This window comes from Caretta caretta, chromosome 9 (genome assembly GCF_965140235.1).
Source record: "Caretta caretta isolate rCarCar2 chromosome 9, rCarCar1.hap1, whole genome shotgun sequence".
NCBI classification, from domain to species: Eukaryota; Metazoa; Chordata; order Testudines; family Cheloniidae; genus Caretta; species Caretta caretta.
Window position 1 is genome coordinate 62,063,899 of NC_134214.1, and position 14,716 is coordinate 62,078,614.

The 14,716-nt window shown below is 45.1% G+C and overlaps 1 protein-coding gene across 2 annotated transcripts in view; it reads right to left on the minus strand.

The window, feature by feature from the left end:
* Nucleotides 1-14,716, minus strand: part of LOC125643099 (exocyst complex component 1) — a 59,467-nt gene that overhangs the window by 5,917 nt on the left and 38,834 nt on the right. Inside the window, exons 11-15 of one of the 2 annotated variants that reach the window (XM_048865225.2) lie at nucleotides 7,690-7,808; nucleotides 6,158-6,268; nucleotides 5,816-5,889; nucleotides 2,225-2,465; nucleotides 986-1,169 (exon numbers count right to left, since the gene is read on the minus strand). In XM_048865225.2, coding sequence (XP_048721182.1) covers nucleotides 986-1,169; nucleotides 2,225-2,465; nucleotides 5,816-5,889; nucleotides 6,158-6,268; nucleotides 7,690-7,808 — 729 coding nt within the window. Of the gene's footprint in view, nucleotides 1-985; nucleotides 1,170-2,224; nucleotides 2,466-5,815; nucleotides 5,890-6,157; nucleotides 6,272-7,689; nucleotides 7,809-14,716 lie in introns of both variants that reach the window. The other variant, XM_075132375.1, reaches the window with a different exon arrangement.

The window sequence follows — 14,716 nt, forward strand, 5'->3', positions numbered from 1 at the left end:
TAGCCCTAGAGTCTTGCCTATAACTCATGCTTTGGAGCTAATGGCTCTTAGCCTGTCCCATCTGAATGGCTCACTGGTTCCAATACCGGAGGGAGAATAACATCGTAATGTAAATAATGATTTCATGTAATGTATTTTTATTTCCTATCTCATATAATAAACGCAGATGGTGCCCAGACGGACCTGGTACTGATTGCATTAGTGAGGCGGATCATCCAGGATAATACGCAAAGAAGGCTACGCCCTCTGCAACAGGGAAAGGTGCTAACGTAGCTTTCCAGCTTTCAAAGTCTGGGCATCTCTGAGTGATCTACAACTCAACCTTCTGTGTGTGTGTGTGTGTGTGTGGAGGGGGGGCTCAGGATGCTTCCACAGCATCCTGAGCCCCTGCCAGGCTCGGAAGCAAGAGACCAGCTTTGAGACCCACATTAGGATCTCTTGCATGGCAATGCAGAGTGCAACCTGCAAACTACCAATCTCCCCCTCTTTCTCTTGGCAATGTACAGCAGTGCTTTTTGGGGGGAGACCTTCTTTCTGACAACTTATTCCAGTGACTCTGCACCTCCTGAGACTGTTAATATTGCTCCTGTGATCTCTCTGCTTCGGTGTATCTACAGCCAGGAAATGCATTCTCAGCCCTCAGCTGTACTGGGTTTGCACTTGGTGCAGCTCAGGAAGGAAGGAAGAGTGACTCTAGGCCACACCTCTGGGACCCCAAACAAGCTCTTGTGTGTGGGTGTGTTTTTCTGTGCATAGTGCGTACACATGGGTGGCTGCATATATGTGTGTGGGTGTGTGTGAGGGATTTCAGTGTTCCAACATGGATCAAGATCCACATTTCATGCTGGCCTCTCTGTGCCACTAACAGAACCAGAATCCCGATCCAAACACCCTGGGCTTTAAAAGAGGGGGTTTGAAATACTGCTCCAGATCTGAATGTTGTGATTCAGGTCTGAGCGTACTCCATTGCTGGCTCTCTACTCACTGCTGCTGAAGACACTGCCCACCAGTTTGGTGTGAGCTTTGTCCAGCTCGCCTCTCCGCTGAGCCCATCTGAACACATCCTCCGAGAAATTCACGAACTCCTCAAAGCGGCTGACGAAAGGCAGGATCCCGCCTTTAGCCCTGCTAGGCACCTTCGCTTCCTCGATTTCTTTGCACAGGACACACTGGGAGCAATAGAATAAAACAGAACACTCTCAGACTTGGCCAGTCCCTGGCTCTGGGGTGGGCATGCCAAAGAGCCTGTCAGCAAGCAAACCCCACTAAAGCCTGCATGCCAGCATCACAGCTAGCTGAACCCTGTACTCGTAATCCACAGGAATGAATCAAGAATGATAAAATGGTCAATTTCAGTACTCTCATTCGTACGCTTGCAGATTTTAAGGCCAGAAGGGACCATTGGGATCGTCTAGTCTGACCTGCATGGCATACGCCAACAAACTTCACTAGTATTGCCTTCCTCCAGCCCAGAATGACAGCCCTCGAATCCGCTTGCCCCAGAACTGGTATCACATGGGCATTGGCAGGGCAAGCTTCCCCTCCAATGCCCCAGCACTGTGCCACTGAAGGACCACTTCTAAAGGAGAGTGGAGTTCGGTCTCCAGGGATGATTCAATCTTTGATCTCTGGGATAATGCTAAAATAATATTTATAATGCTTATCTATCACTCAGCCTGAGCTGAGACAGCCATGAAGGGCAGGCATGAGTTCCAGCTGTGGTGGTTCTGTGACATGAGCGCCTGTCGACTAGCAGCTAGTGTGAAAGCCGTGTACCGCTCCACGCAGATGGCCGAACAATGACCAGTTGGCAATAACCTGCAGCTCACTTTCAGCCACGGCTAAAAGCACCGAGACAGGAAAGTTCCTAGTGATGCATTTTCAGCCACTGCTTTTAGGAATGTGCTGTTTGAAATCCCTTGGCCTCCCAGCCCTGTGTGAAAGTGCGGCCTACGCAGTGTGCCCATACAAGTGGGGACATCGTTGTGTACGCACTAGCAATGAATGATGCAGGGAAATTTTAATTCTCACAAGAACTGAGGGCCACATTCACACAGGCATTGGCTTCACTGGGGGGGTAGGGAGGCTGACTTCAATGGAGCCATGCTCGTTTACTCCAGCTAAGCATCAGGCCCAGAAGCTCTAATTATTCGCACAAAGGGTAAATGCTGACTTGGGGCTCCAGCACTCCGAGGCGCATCTCTGCTTACGGATGGAGACTCACAATGCACTTGTTGAAGTTGTTCTTGGCCAGGAGCAGGACGTTGCTGAGGACCATGTTGAGGAAGGAGGAGGAAGAGGCTGTGGAAGAGCCCTGCATCTCAAACATGTAGTCATTCAGGGTAACCAGGACCTGCAGGCAGCTAAACTGTTGGACTTTATTGCAGGTATCTATAAATCCTCTCAGCTCTGGCTCCAGGGACCTGAAGATCTCAGACAGCAGCTGGGTGGGCTGCTCTTCTAGTCTAGAATAAGTGTCACAAACAGATAGGGGGTTGGGACAGAGCTGCTCAGGAAGTGGGCCAGCCAGAGAGGTATGGACAGGGTGACAGAAAGACACAGAAAGGTGAAGCTCAAACACAGCCTTTTCGGCCTCACAAACCGGGAGCTAAGAGTGCAGACACCAGATAAACACAAAGGCCCAGATCTCACAGGTACTGAGGTGTTTAACTCCCCTTCATTCCAATGGGAGTTAGGAGCCTAAATACCTTTTAAGGATTTGGGCCAAAGACCATTGGCAAGTCATGTACTACAGTTCTACACCATGGTATTAGTGATTTGTGTAAAGTGATAGCCCTACTGTGACCAGTGACATAACAATAACACTGCGATGGTCAAGGTTTGGATGCCCAGTTCCCAGTGAAATGAATAGCTCTAGGCACACTTTTGACCCCCCAGTACAGTGTCCTATCCTGTCCCAAGATACAATACTATCCGAATTCTTGCAGTTACTTTGATAATATATTTGCTCCTATTTCTGTGCTTTGTTTCCCCGTGTGAGCAGACTAGAAGCAGTGATAAAGAACCCTTTCACAAAATCACTCTGCTGAGTAAACACTGGGTACTAACCAGCACTGTCCTGAGTCCTGTGACACTAGCAGGCTAAGCACCCATGTAACATTACAGGCAATTTGACCCAAATTTTGTCCTATTCCACTCTCATTTACGCGGATGTAAGCCATGGGCGTGACTCCTGATTTTCACCAGTGTAAATGTGATTTGAATACAAGCCAACATTTTTTTGTCCCATTGACTTCATTCATTCATTGTCCAACTGACTTCATGTACTGGATTGACTGAGGGCCAAATCTTACCCAGCTCTCTTCTTGTGATATTAGTTAGCAACAGTCCCCTATTTATCTGTCCTAGGTAGTTATAAGTTCACTGATACCATAGCATCTGAGCACTTCACAATCTTTAATGTAGCTATCCTGAATACACCCCGTGCAGTAGGGCAGTGCCATTATCCCAACTTTATAACCAGGAACTGAGGCCCAAAGAGGCTGAGTGACTTGCCCAAGGTCACACAGCAAGTCTGTGGCAGAACATTGCCTTGCCCATGTCTCCTGAGTCCCAAGCCAGTGCCCTGCCATTAGAGCATCCTTCCTCTGTTGGTGGGCACTGGACAGTACATGCCTTTGAATGACACAGTAGGTATGTCCATACTGTAAGGTTAGCCAGGTCTGTGGGACCCTGGCTTATGGACTTGGTGTTTCCAAGTCTGCGCTTAAGAGTCCACACTGCATAGTAACCCTATAATTGCTGGACCAGGGTCTCTCAGCTGTGCTGATGTGTCCATACTGCACTAGGCAGATCTTCTGACTCTGGTTAGAAAATGCAGTTTTGTCAAAACATGGGATTGTGTTGATGGGAGAAAGTTGATTTCCTTTGTTTTGATAACGTAAAAGAGTTTGTTTCTACTTTAGTGTTTTGATTCATTTTGTTTTGACTCTTATATGAGATGAACTATTGATATTTACTGATATACAGCACACATCTGGTTATCTGAACGCCCTGGAGGACAGCCAGAACTTTTGGATAACTGGAAGTGCTGTTGAGCTGCAGCATCACTGATGTGGAAATATGTAGACCAAAGGGTGTAAAGCTGATGTTGGCTTAATACTGTACTTGGTTTTTTTACTCTATAATAAATTACAAACTTTACTGAGTTTATTAAAACACCAAAATTGTATTAAAACCATTGTGGTCATAATTTAATTCTGATTTAGTCATAACTGTCCTGCCAAGCTGCTGCTGTTGCTGAAACAGGATTAGATCTCAGGTCTGGTCTACACTGGGGGGAATGGGGGGAAATCGATCTAAGATATGCAACTTCAGCTACGAGAATAGCGTAGCTGAGGTCGACGTATCTTAGATCGACTTAGAATCACTTACTTTGCATCCTCGCGGCGCGAGATCGACGGCCACCGCTCCCCCGTCGACTCCGCTTCTTCCTCGTGCCGTGGAGGAGTTCCGGAGTCAATGGCAGAGCGATTGGGGATTGATTTATTGCGTCTACACTAGGCACGATACATTGATCTCCGATAGATCAATGACGTGGCCTCAGTAACTGCAGGTAGCTGCTATACAAAGTTGTTGATCAGCACTAACAGGTGCTAAGAGGCTAATTGAGAAGTTATGAGTGTATGATTAATTATGGTGCTACCTGGGGGACACACTGTGGATTCAGATAATTAGGATTTTTGGATAAAGGGCATTTGGATAAGTGGGAGTGTACTGTATTATATTTAATGTTATGTGTATTTGTATGTAATAGAGAGACAAGGTGATATCTTTTATGGGTCTAACTTCTGTTGGTGAAAGAGACAAGCTTTTGATCTACACCGAGCTCTTCTTTTATTACAATGTTTTGACATAATGGGAATGAAACATTTGATCATTCCAAATACAATTATTTTTGGAATTTGTGTGGTAAATTTCAACTTTCGTTCCGATTCAGAATGAAAGCAAATTTCAAAGTGTAAATTTCCCATGGAAGAGAAATTCCATTTTCTAACCAGCTCTGCTCCCAGGTCACTGCCACAGAGGGGACAAAAATGATAGATCTACTTTACATGTCCAAGTACTCCATTAAGATGCAGGCTGTCTGTCTGTTATTTGTATTACAGTAGTGCTTAGGAGCTCTAATCTCAAAGACTTATAAGCTTTAAGGCCAGAAAGGACTACCGTGACCATCTCCAGTCTGACCTCCTGCATATTACAGGCCACAGAACCTCATTGACCAATTGCTGTAATAGTCACATAACCTCTGGCTGAGGTACTGAAGTCCTCAAATCTTGATTTAAAGACTTCAAGTTACAGAGAATCCACCATTTACTCTAGTTCACACCTGCAAGTGACCCATGCCCCATGCCGCAGAGCAAGGTGAAAAACCCTAGGGTCTCTGCCACTCTGACCTGGGGGAAAATTCCTTCCTGACCCCAAATATGGTGATTGGTTAGACCCTGAGCATGCGGGCAAGACCCACCAGCCAGACACCTGGGAATGAATTCTCAGAACCCTCCCCATCTAGTGTCCCATAAGCAGCCATTGGCAATATATGCTAATAGCAGTCGTGGATGGGCCATATGCTATTGTAGGCAATCTCATTATACCATGCCCTCCATAAATGTATCAATGACTAGGAGACCATTGTGCTAGGTGCTGCAAAAATGCGTGCTGTTGGGGTGTGTCTCCTGAAATGCCTGATGAAGGGTGGAGAGGTATGAAATCACCACAGTCATGAGACAAAACCCTCTTGTCATGTTCAGCCAATTCCTCAGACACAAACGACAGATCACACTTATCCACGTACTTGGTCTTAGTCTTGGGCCAATGAGACTTCTCAGGAAACGCTGCATCCTTTCCTCCCTTGCTTGCAGCAGGTAGCTGAAAAAGAATGGTGGGGGGAGGGAGAGTACCATTCCTCGAGAGACTTCCATTCTCCCACTTGGAGGGTAGAAGATAAATTTTGTGTGTCAACTCAGCAGAAGCAGTAGTGCCTCACACTACAACTCCATATACAAGCTTAGGGACACAGTCATAGAGATGCTAAGTTAGATAAGAAATTACTCAAGCATCAGGTTAATTTCAGCTCCTTGCTCCCAAAGAGTCAACTCTCTCATGGTAGGATTAATGGCTCACTTAGCTGACTTACTCCTGGCTCCTCTTGGTCTGCAGCATCCTGGCTCAGCATAAAGAATTTCTCAATAAACCTCTGCTCCGCAATGCACAGGGGTTGCAGCTCCCTCAACACCTGCTCCAGCATCTGCTTAGAAACAATCAGACACATTACACACACCATTAAATACTGTCTCCCACCTAGCATGCCTCAGTCTTTCCTCCTGTCCTCAGAGCTTCAAGGTCACTACTCCCAGGCAACAGCAGGAGCATTTAGAGTATTGCTGTGGTAATTGCCACACTGTTTTGGCATTCCCAGATCTACTGTACATGAAGCCTTTTAATCTGGAGCAAGTTTTACTGCGGCTGGATCTGTACACATGGCCACTGTGGTACCCTGTTTGATCTCAGCAGCATGGAATAAATAAAACACTGTGGCCTGCTTCAGGCCAAGGAGGGTGTTCAGGAAAAACCACAGGCAAAGGTTTGGAGGCCCAAAGTGCAGCAAGTTCTCCATGCGTCTGTGTGCCTGAGGGCCTGCCCCCATTTTACATCTCCAGTCTGGAATTGTGCTTCTCCCGGAGAGCTGGGTGAATAATGGATTTTTTCAGTTTGCTGGTAACTCTGAAAAGTTATAAAAGATTGTTTTAGGTTGAACTGAAAAGAGGTTTTTTTCTGAATTTTTGGTAAATTGGAAAAAAAATGGGGTTGAATTTAATGTTTTCAGTTTTAAACATTTTTTAATTACAAAATATAAAATTAAAGGAAACTTGGAAACGAAAAGTCCTTTTGAGCCAAAAAATTGAAATGTTTCATTCTGAAAATGTCAAAATGAAACATTCTGACTTTTTTTTGGGGGGGGTGTGGAGGGGGAGATTTTTTAGGTTTTCTTTCAATTGGGTGAAACTTGCATGAAATTGGCAAAATGTTTTGGTGCCATCAGATCTGTGCTTTTTGGCTGAAAATTTTTGCCCAGCTCTGTTCTCAAGTGACTCTATGTTAGGTGACCTGATCAGGTCAGTAGAGCTCTATTCATGGCCCTGTCCCTCTTTAAGATGCCACACCCACTGCATGTTCTGATAGTAACTAGGAGGTGCTCTTGATTAATCCTCCTCTGTGCTGCCCCCAGACATGTATGCCATCATGCAGGAGCTCAGCTCAGAGCCCCGACTCTATCCTTCCACACACCTATGTTGGGAAATCCCGCCTGAAATCTACAGGTGGGTGTCACAATCAGAGAGCTCTCTCACAAATACTGAGGTAGGGTCGGAGAAGAAGCAGGTTGCCTCATTCTCTTTGTTCAGTTAAAAAAAAACCACCCTAAACAACCAAAAAAAACCCTAAATTTGATTGTGTTCCCTCGAAGTAGACTCCATGTAGTGCCTAGGAGACAAGCGCTTGAAGTATGTGCTTAGGCAATCTGTGCCTGTTACAGGTAGAGAACAACTCTGCTCCATTAATTCATGGACAGAAGGGAGGAGAGGAACCAGTATTGGATTTCTGCATATTCCATAGCCACCTTTCTAAAACACAAGTCCCATCGTCTTCTATTAACTCTTAGTTCCTTACTTCAACAACATTTCCTCTGTTCAGTTCATCCTCTTCCCCTTCTCTGTTGTCAGCGAGACAGAACTGAGGGTGCTGTCTACTCCCACAGGGCACCTGCTTGTCTAGAACTTCTTGAAAACCTGGAACAGACATAACTTCTTTTGTATTTACTTGTATCTCTTTGCTTCTCTCCATCTCCAAGCTGTGACACAGTAGCCATGGATGATCAACATGTCAACCATAGAGATGACCACCTATAGCTATTCATCCACTCACTCAGCCAACCAGGCACACATGATGGGAGGGTCTGGGTATTAGCTGAATTGAATCAGAGTACTATACGCAGTGGGACAGCCATATTAAAAAAGTCAAGGGGGATCAGGAGCGAGAATGCATAAGTCTTACTGCAACTTTGAAAGGGATGTAAACAAGGGAGTAAAAAGTTGAAGAAGGGATCTCCCACCTATTCTGCACAAGGCTTTGACCTATGGTCATAAGCTTAACTCTCAGCTCTCATAGACCTAATCTGTTCTCTGACGTTACGGTTAGGTGATTTAGCCCTTCCCTGTTAAACCTGCTGCTTCCATATGGCCCAGTTGGCTTTACGGAAGCCATCCCTTACTGTCTGATTGACACAAGACACAGATTCCGGTGGACGTCCTATTGTGGTCTCATTTCTCTTTCTCTCTCCTGTTATCACCCTTCTCTTCTATTGCTCTCCTTCCAGTGCCACTTATACCCTTTTAGAGTACCAGCCGTGTTAGTCTGTATTCGCAAAAAGAAAAGGAGTACTTGTGGCACCTTAGAGACTAACCAATTTATTTGAGCATGAGCTTTCGTGAGCTACAGCTTGCTTCATCGGATGCATACCGTGGAAACTGCAGCAGACTTTATATACACACAGAGAATATGAAACAGAGAATATGAAACAATACCTCCTCTATTCGCAAAAAGAAAAGGAGTACTTGTGGCACCAGTGCTGCAGTTTCCACGGTATGCATCCGATGAAGTGAGCTGTAGCTCACGAAAGCTCATGCTCAAATAAATTGGTTAGTCTCTAAGGTGCCACAAGTACTCCTTTTCTTTTTACTTATCCCCTTGCTACTCAGCAGTAATACGGATGTAAGAAAATCTGGGAATGAGAAATCCTGGATGCTATGGATCCTCCAGTTGGTATAAATCAGTAAAACCGGTTGAAAATTTTCCATCAGAACTTTTTTTGATGGAGAATAGGGTTTTAGATCAAACAACAATTTTCATGGAAAGTTACTGCTTTCCTCAATTTTTTCTGATTGACGTAAAACCAAAAATTTTCATCTGAAAACTGAACATCTTTTCAGGTTTTGGCCCTAAATTTACATTGTTTTGGCCATTTTGGGACAAAAAGTTGAAATTCTCTGCTGAAAATTTCAACAAAAAACCCAAACAAAAAACGGTTTGCTTTTACTGAAACTTTCTGCGTGAATAAACATGAACACTTTCCAGCCAGCCCTAAAAAATCAACCCAACTCCACTGACGTCAATAGTGCTATGCTGATTTATACCAGCTGAGGAGCTAGCTTTAAAAATCTGGGACACCTAGAGTAACCATCTCAGAGTCCTACTCTTTCTGCATACAGGATGGACCGTGTTAGCTTTTGGCCACCTTTCTTTGGAAAAGATTTAGCTGAGGTTCTAAACATTCAGAGAAGGACAACAAAGGTGATTAGAGATCTGGGCAAGTCTTGCTTATCTAGCTCTCTGTCTCAAGAAATAACAAAAAAACCCCAAACCCTATTATTTCAGTTTTGCAAAAATCACCAGAAGAATTTTCTAACACAACACAAAAGCTTCTCAACTAATCTCTGCATAAAGAGGATGATAAAGGAATGACATTTTACTTCATTAAAAAAAAAAAAAAAGCAAGACAGGAAATTCAAGCCTGGAAAAAAGAATGGATAGAAGACTGAACTATTCAGTGATAGCTAAGTGAAAACTGTGCAGTTCCTTCTTTTAACCTTATTCCATAACATGAGAACAAGGGGATGCTTGAAATCAAAGGGCAGTACATTTAGAATTCTTTATGTAGCATGCAGTCAGCCCAAAGAATTCACTGCCCCAAGAGCCAGCTGAGACAAATAGACGGTGAGACATAGGGTGTGACTGGGGGAGGGGGGAAGTTCTGTCACACCTCCCTGGCCACCTTCTCTTCCTCAATGTCAGATCACGCCACATGAAGCCACTGATCTATTAGCATTGCACAAACGGCGAGCTACACTGGGAATGAGCAGTGCTGTACAGACTACAGCAACTCTGTGTTGCAAAGGATTTCAGTATTTTGAAATCTGGTTTTGATCCCATTTGGGATGAAAACCAAACATTTCAAAATTCTGCCTGAAAGGGAACAAGGCCCTGGCTTTGGGGCAGTCCTCTTGGAGGCTGCCCCAGAGCCTCAGACCTTGGATACCCTGGGATCCAATGCTACCGAGAAGCCACAAGTCTTGGAGTCAGGATTCCCAAGGCTTCCAGGCTTCCGGCTCCTCATTAACCCATGAGATGGGCTGCCAAGGAGCCAGACAGGCAAGCTGGCAGGAAGCCAGGCAGGTTTCCAATGGAATGCTAACTGGGTTTCGTCAGAACTTTGTCAAAATCGAACGCTCTCCGCAAAACAGATCAATTTCACCGTATTCCAGAAAAAAAAAAAAGTTCCATCAGTATTCTTCTGACTAGCTCTAAGTGATGAGGTTGGTTGACTTCTCCTATGGTATCCATTATTGTCAGCCACTATTTGAGGCAGTATGTTCCTGATTTTCTGAGCCAAGCACAGGTTAGTAATATAGATGCAGACATTGGGAGTAGTTTCTGAGCTCTGTAAGCAATTATACGGGAGCATGAGCTTGCATGAGACACGGCCCCCCTAATTTTTTTTCTCCCTTTTTGCTCCTGTAGCGTTTCCAAGATATCCTGGGTAAATCTGTGTAGAGAGCAACAGAGGGTGGAGTACGAGATGCACCCTCTTCAGAAGCAGATGGATACAACAGGCAAAGAATTGGAAGCCAAGTTAGCCTTTTTTTTCTAAAAATTCACACCATCATTAACATGAGCTGAGTTCCAGCAATGCCAAGAGCCCTGCAGTAGATACGCTGCCAGTTCTCACTGCCATTTTAAGCACTGCACCAGCAAGAGCAGATTTTTAAAAAAATGTCCCCTAGTGTAGACAGGACTTTAGCAATATATGCCTGGAGACAGGAGAGACTGAACCACACTGATGTGTACTGCAATTATTCCAACAACAACTGGAGCATTCTAATGTGCACCCCACTCAGCAGCCACTTTCAGCCTATAGACTTGCCCATGTTCACAATGAAGGTCTCTGGTGGAGCTGGAACAGAGCACAGATTCCCAGGCCAGTGCCTTAGCAGTGAGGTCATCTTGCCTCAAGATGAACTACACACCCGTGAATGATTCCCTGCGGCCTCATGACAGGTACAAAGCCCTCAAAGGCTCCTGCTGTAACCACAATTGGTTTCCCAGAGTCTCTGTTTCCTGTTATTATTTTAATTACTAGCTTTTTATTACATGTATACAGCCATTGAAAAAAAGATCGGCGAACCGCTAAAAGGAAGTCACCGATATAAATTACAAAACCAGGATTATACAGCACTGCTGTTACTCATAACCGATACCATCCTTTATTATTTTTAATGAGTCTCTTTTCACAAAGGACTTCTTAAATAATAAAGCTAACTCCTCACCCAACAGGTCTCTCCATTTTTAATAGCTGCAGTGCTGCTGGCAAAGACAAGCTTTGCTTTCTATTATTACCCCACAGCATTAAAAGCACTTGCTTGGAAATGGCGGTCTCTTTGCCTTCTGGACTGGTTTTGCTAATCCTTTTATTTAAATAAGTGCGTTTGCCTTTCTTCAGGAAACTGAATCTGACCACAGCATCTGGTAAACCTCGGCTCGTGCTGTTTGCTGTCCCCATTGCTAATTCTCATGGCTCTCTACCAGAATGTTCATCGCTTCTTTGCAGGATTTCTTCTTTGGATGAGAAAATGGGCCAAGTTTCCTCAGGAAATGCTGTGGCTGTGTATTGGAGTCACTAAGAGGCAAGTTCTCTCTCCCTTTTAACTACATACTTTAGACAATGTGACTCAGGTGAGCCAAAGCAAAATCCCAGCTCTCCTGGACTGGCTGGTTGCAGAATCGCAGCTGATAAATCTAGCTCCTTCTTGGTGACGCACAGAACAGCTTTAGAAAGTTTGCACTGGATTATGCGAGCTGCAGCAAGGTAAATTGGATCTGACCAGAATATTACCTCTCCACCTTACAGGTGACATTGGTGGAACACTCTTGCATAAACAAAATGGAGAGAGCTGTGCGGCCTGGCTTCTTGACAAAGGGGTGGTTACTGGGTCCCTGAGGTAAGGGGCACATGGCTAAAAGTGCACCAGGATTTGGGCTTCTATTCCCAGATCTGCCACAGGCAAATCACAACTGGAGCCAGATTTTTCAAAAGACCTAAAACGCAAAGGGTAAATTAGCGAAATGCTTTCAGCTGGGCTTGTATTGGATGGACTGAAAAAACATTAAGAAACTATGATCCATCTATTTGAACATACATTGCATTAAGGTGACTGCCAATCAACTTTGATTACACCTGGCCAGAGGTATTAGCTTGTCCTTTGTTTTTAACAGGTTTACCCCCTCTTGGTGCCCAAGCGCCCTGTTTACTATGTAATATGTAAATTGAGGTAAACACACATTTCTTTGGTTAGGACAGAGTTGTTTAACAACTTCTGCATAGCCAGGGCTAGGTGGGTTTGAACATGTGCTAACATCATACAGGGGGAATTCATAACTTTACATATAATGTTGCTATGTGCATTTTACCAAGGTATTATTGGCCAGGGAATTATTAGTTTTCAAATGCTACCTCACAAGGCATATTTTGTACAAAGATTACAGTACTGTGCAAGGTGTGACTGTAGGGGTGCATTCAGTCACAATATCCATCTGTGAAACGGGGAGAAATCCAGGCCTATCATGGGCTGGCTGGCCCTTTAAGAGAAGCCAGGCTTAGCCCTGCCTGTGAAGATCAACTGCCCTCCCAGCTGATCCTAACTGATGTGGGATCAGGTGGCCTTGAGTAATGATGGGACCCAGCTGAAAGAGGGTTTGCACAAAAGGCTGAGAGTGCTCACTAGGTAACAAATGGCTTCAGGAGGAAGTTTGCATCCTGCTGCAGGGGGCAATAGGGGTAAAAGCAATCCCTGGAGGGGGTCTGAAAGAAGGCCAACCCACAGGTAAATGGCCTTGGAGGTAGACTGGAATTGAGGCTCTAGGCTTAGGGAAGAGATAAAGAAGAGATGGGGCCTAGGGTTCCTCCTTGCTGGGAAAAGGGTACTAGGGGAAGTTACGGAGGGAGCTAGTCCTGTGGTGGGCCCTCAAACAGGGGCAAGGCTCTAGGGGAAGCAGTGCTGTGGGTCAGTGTTCCCAAAGAGGAAGTGGGAGTTGGCCAGAACCCAGAGAGACTGAAAACTTAAGCCCATGGTGGGCTGAGGACAAGCCTTTCAGGGTAGCAGGTTCCTAGAAGCGTGGGATTGAAGAGGAGCCTAGGAGGGGAGGAAGGCTCTTATGAGTGACTAGCTTTGTGCTGGACACTGTTGATTTGGGATGTTGATACCCTGCAAGAGGTGAGGCTATAAGTGACCTGACTAGAGGGCTGAGACCTGAGAAGAGGTAGAACCTGCAGGACTGGAGCAATGCTCTGCAGGAGGTGCTAGATGAGGACAGCCCAGCCATGAGGGCATATGCCAATGGTGAGTCCATTCTTGTATGATACCCGTTGTCTGCCTTGTCTGTTTAGGGCAAGAACCATCTCTTACTATGTGTATCCATAACCCTAGTGCAATGGGGCTCCGATTTCACTTGGGGGGCCTGTGGATGCTACTGGAATACAAATAATGAAGGTTTCAAATGTGGCATAGGTCAATTTGGATGTACAGTAACTCCAGGCATTGGGATGATGATATTATACCAAAAAGAAAAGGAGTACTTGTGGCACCTTAGAGACTAACCAATTTATTTGAGCATAAGCTTTTGTGAGCTACAGCTCACTTCATCGGATGCATTCAGTGGAAAATACAGTCATCCGATGAAGTGAACTGTAGCTCATGAAAGCTTATGCTCAAATAAATTGGTTAGTCTCTAAGGTGCCACAAGTACTCCTTTTCTTTTTGCGAATACAGACTAACACGGCTGCTACTCTGAAACCTGATAGTATACCAGTGGCTGGCTTGTACATAGCACATGGAATTGTAAAAGGGGGATTGCACTGGAAGCCACAGCGACTTCGCTGACTGCGTTGGGATAACAGCCACTGAGGGTTTTTCCCTTCACAATTAAAAACATTCTGCAGCAGCCCAGACGGCCCAGTGGGGAGGTAAGAGGCATATGGAGTACACAGGTTCTATTTTGTGTATGGGTATGTTATGTTTGCCTAACCCATTCCCAGAGCAGGTGTGTGGAGACTGGGTAAAGCTTTCGATCCACACCTCAGTGCAGCAGAAACCAACTAGTGCTATGCTATATTATTGTGGTTCCAGTCCAGAGAGACTCCTGCACCTCACCGATTGCTCTACTGACCCTCAGTACCATGCTCATACCAATCTTGTGTCAATAAATTTTATGGCTCACTCCCACCTAAACATCAGTGTCTGTTTTGACCAAAAAGTGCCTTCTAGATACCCAGCTCATGGCAATGCTAATCCCTAAGGAACACAAGATGACTTCCTGAGGAAACTACAATCCATCGGTGATCTTCCTGAAAACACCATCCTAGCCACTATGGATGTAGAAGCCCTCTACACCAACATTCCACACAAAGATGGACTACAAGCCATCAGGAACACTATCCTTGATAATGTCACGGCAAACCTGGTGGCTGAACTTTGTGACTTTGTCCTCACCCATAACTATTTCACATTTGGGGACAATGTATACCTTCAAATCAGCGGCACTGCTATGGGTACCCGCATGGCCCCACAATATGCCAACATTTTTA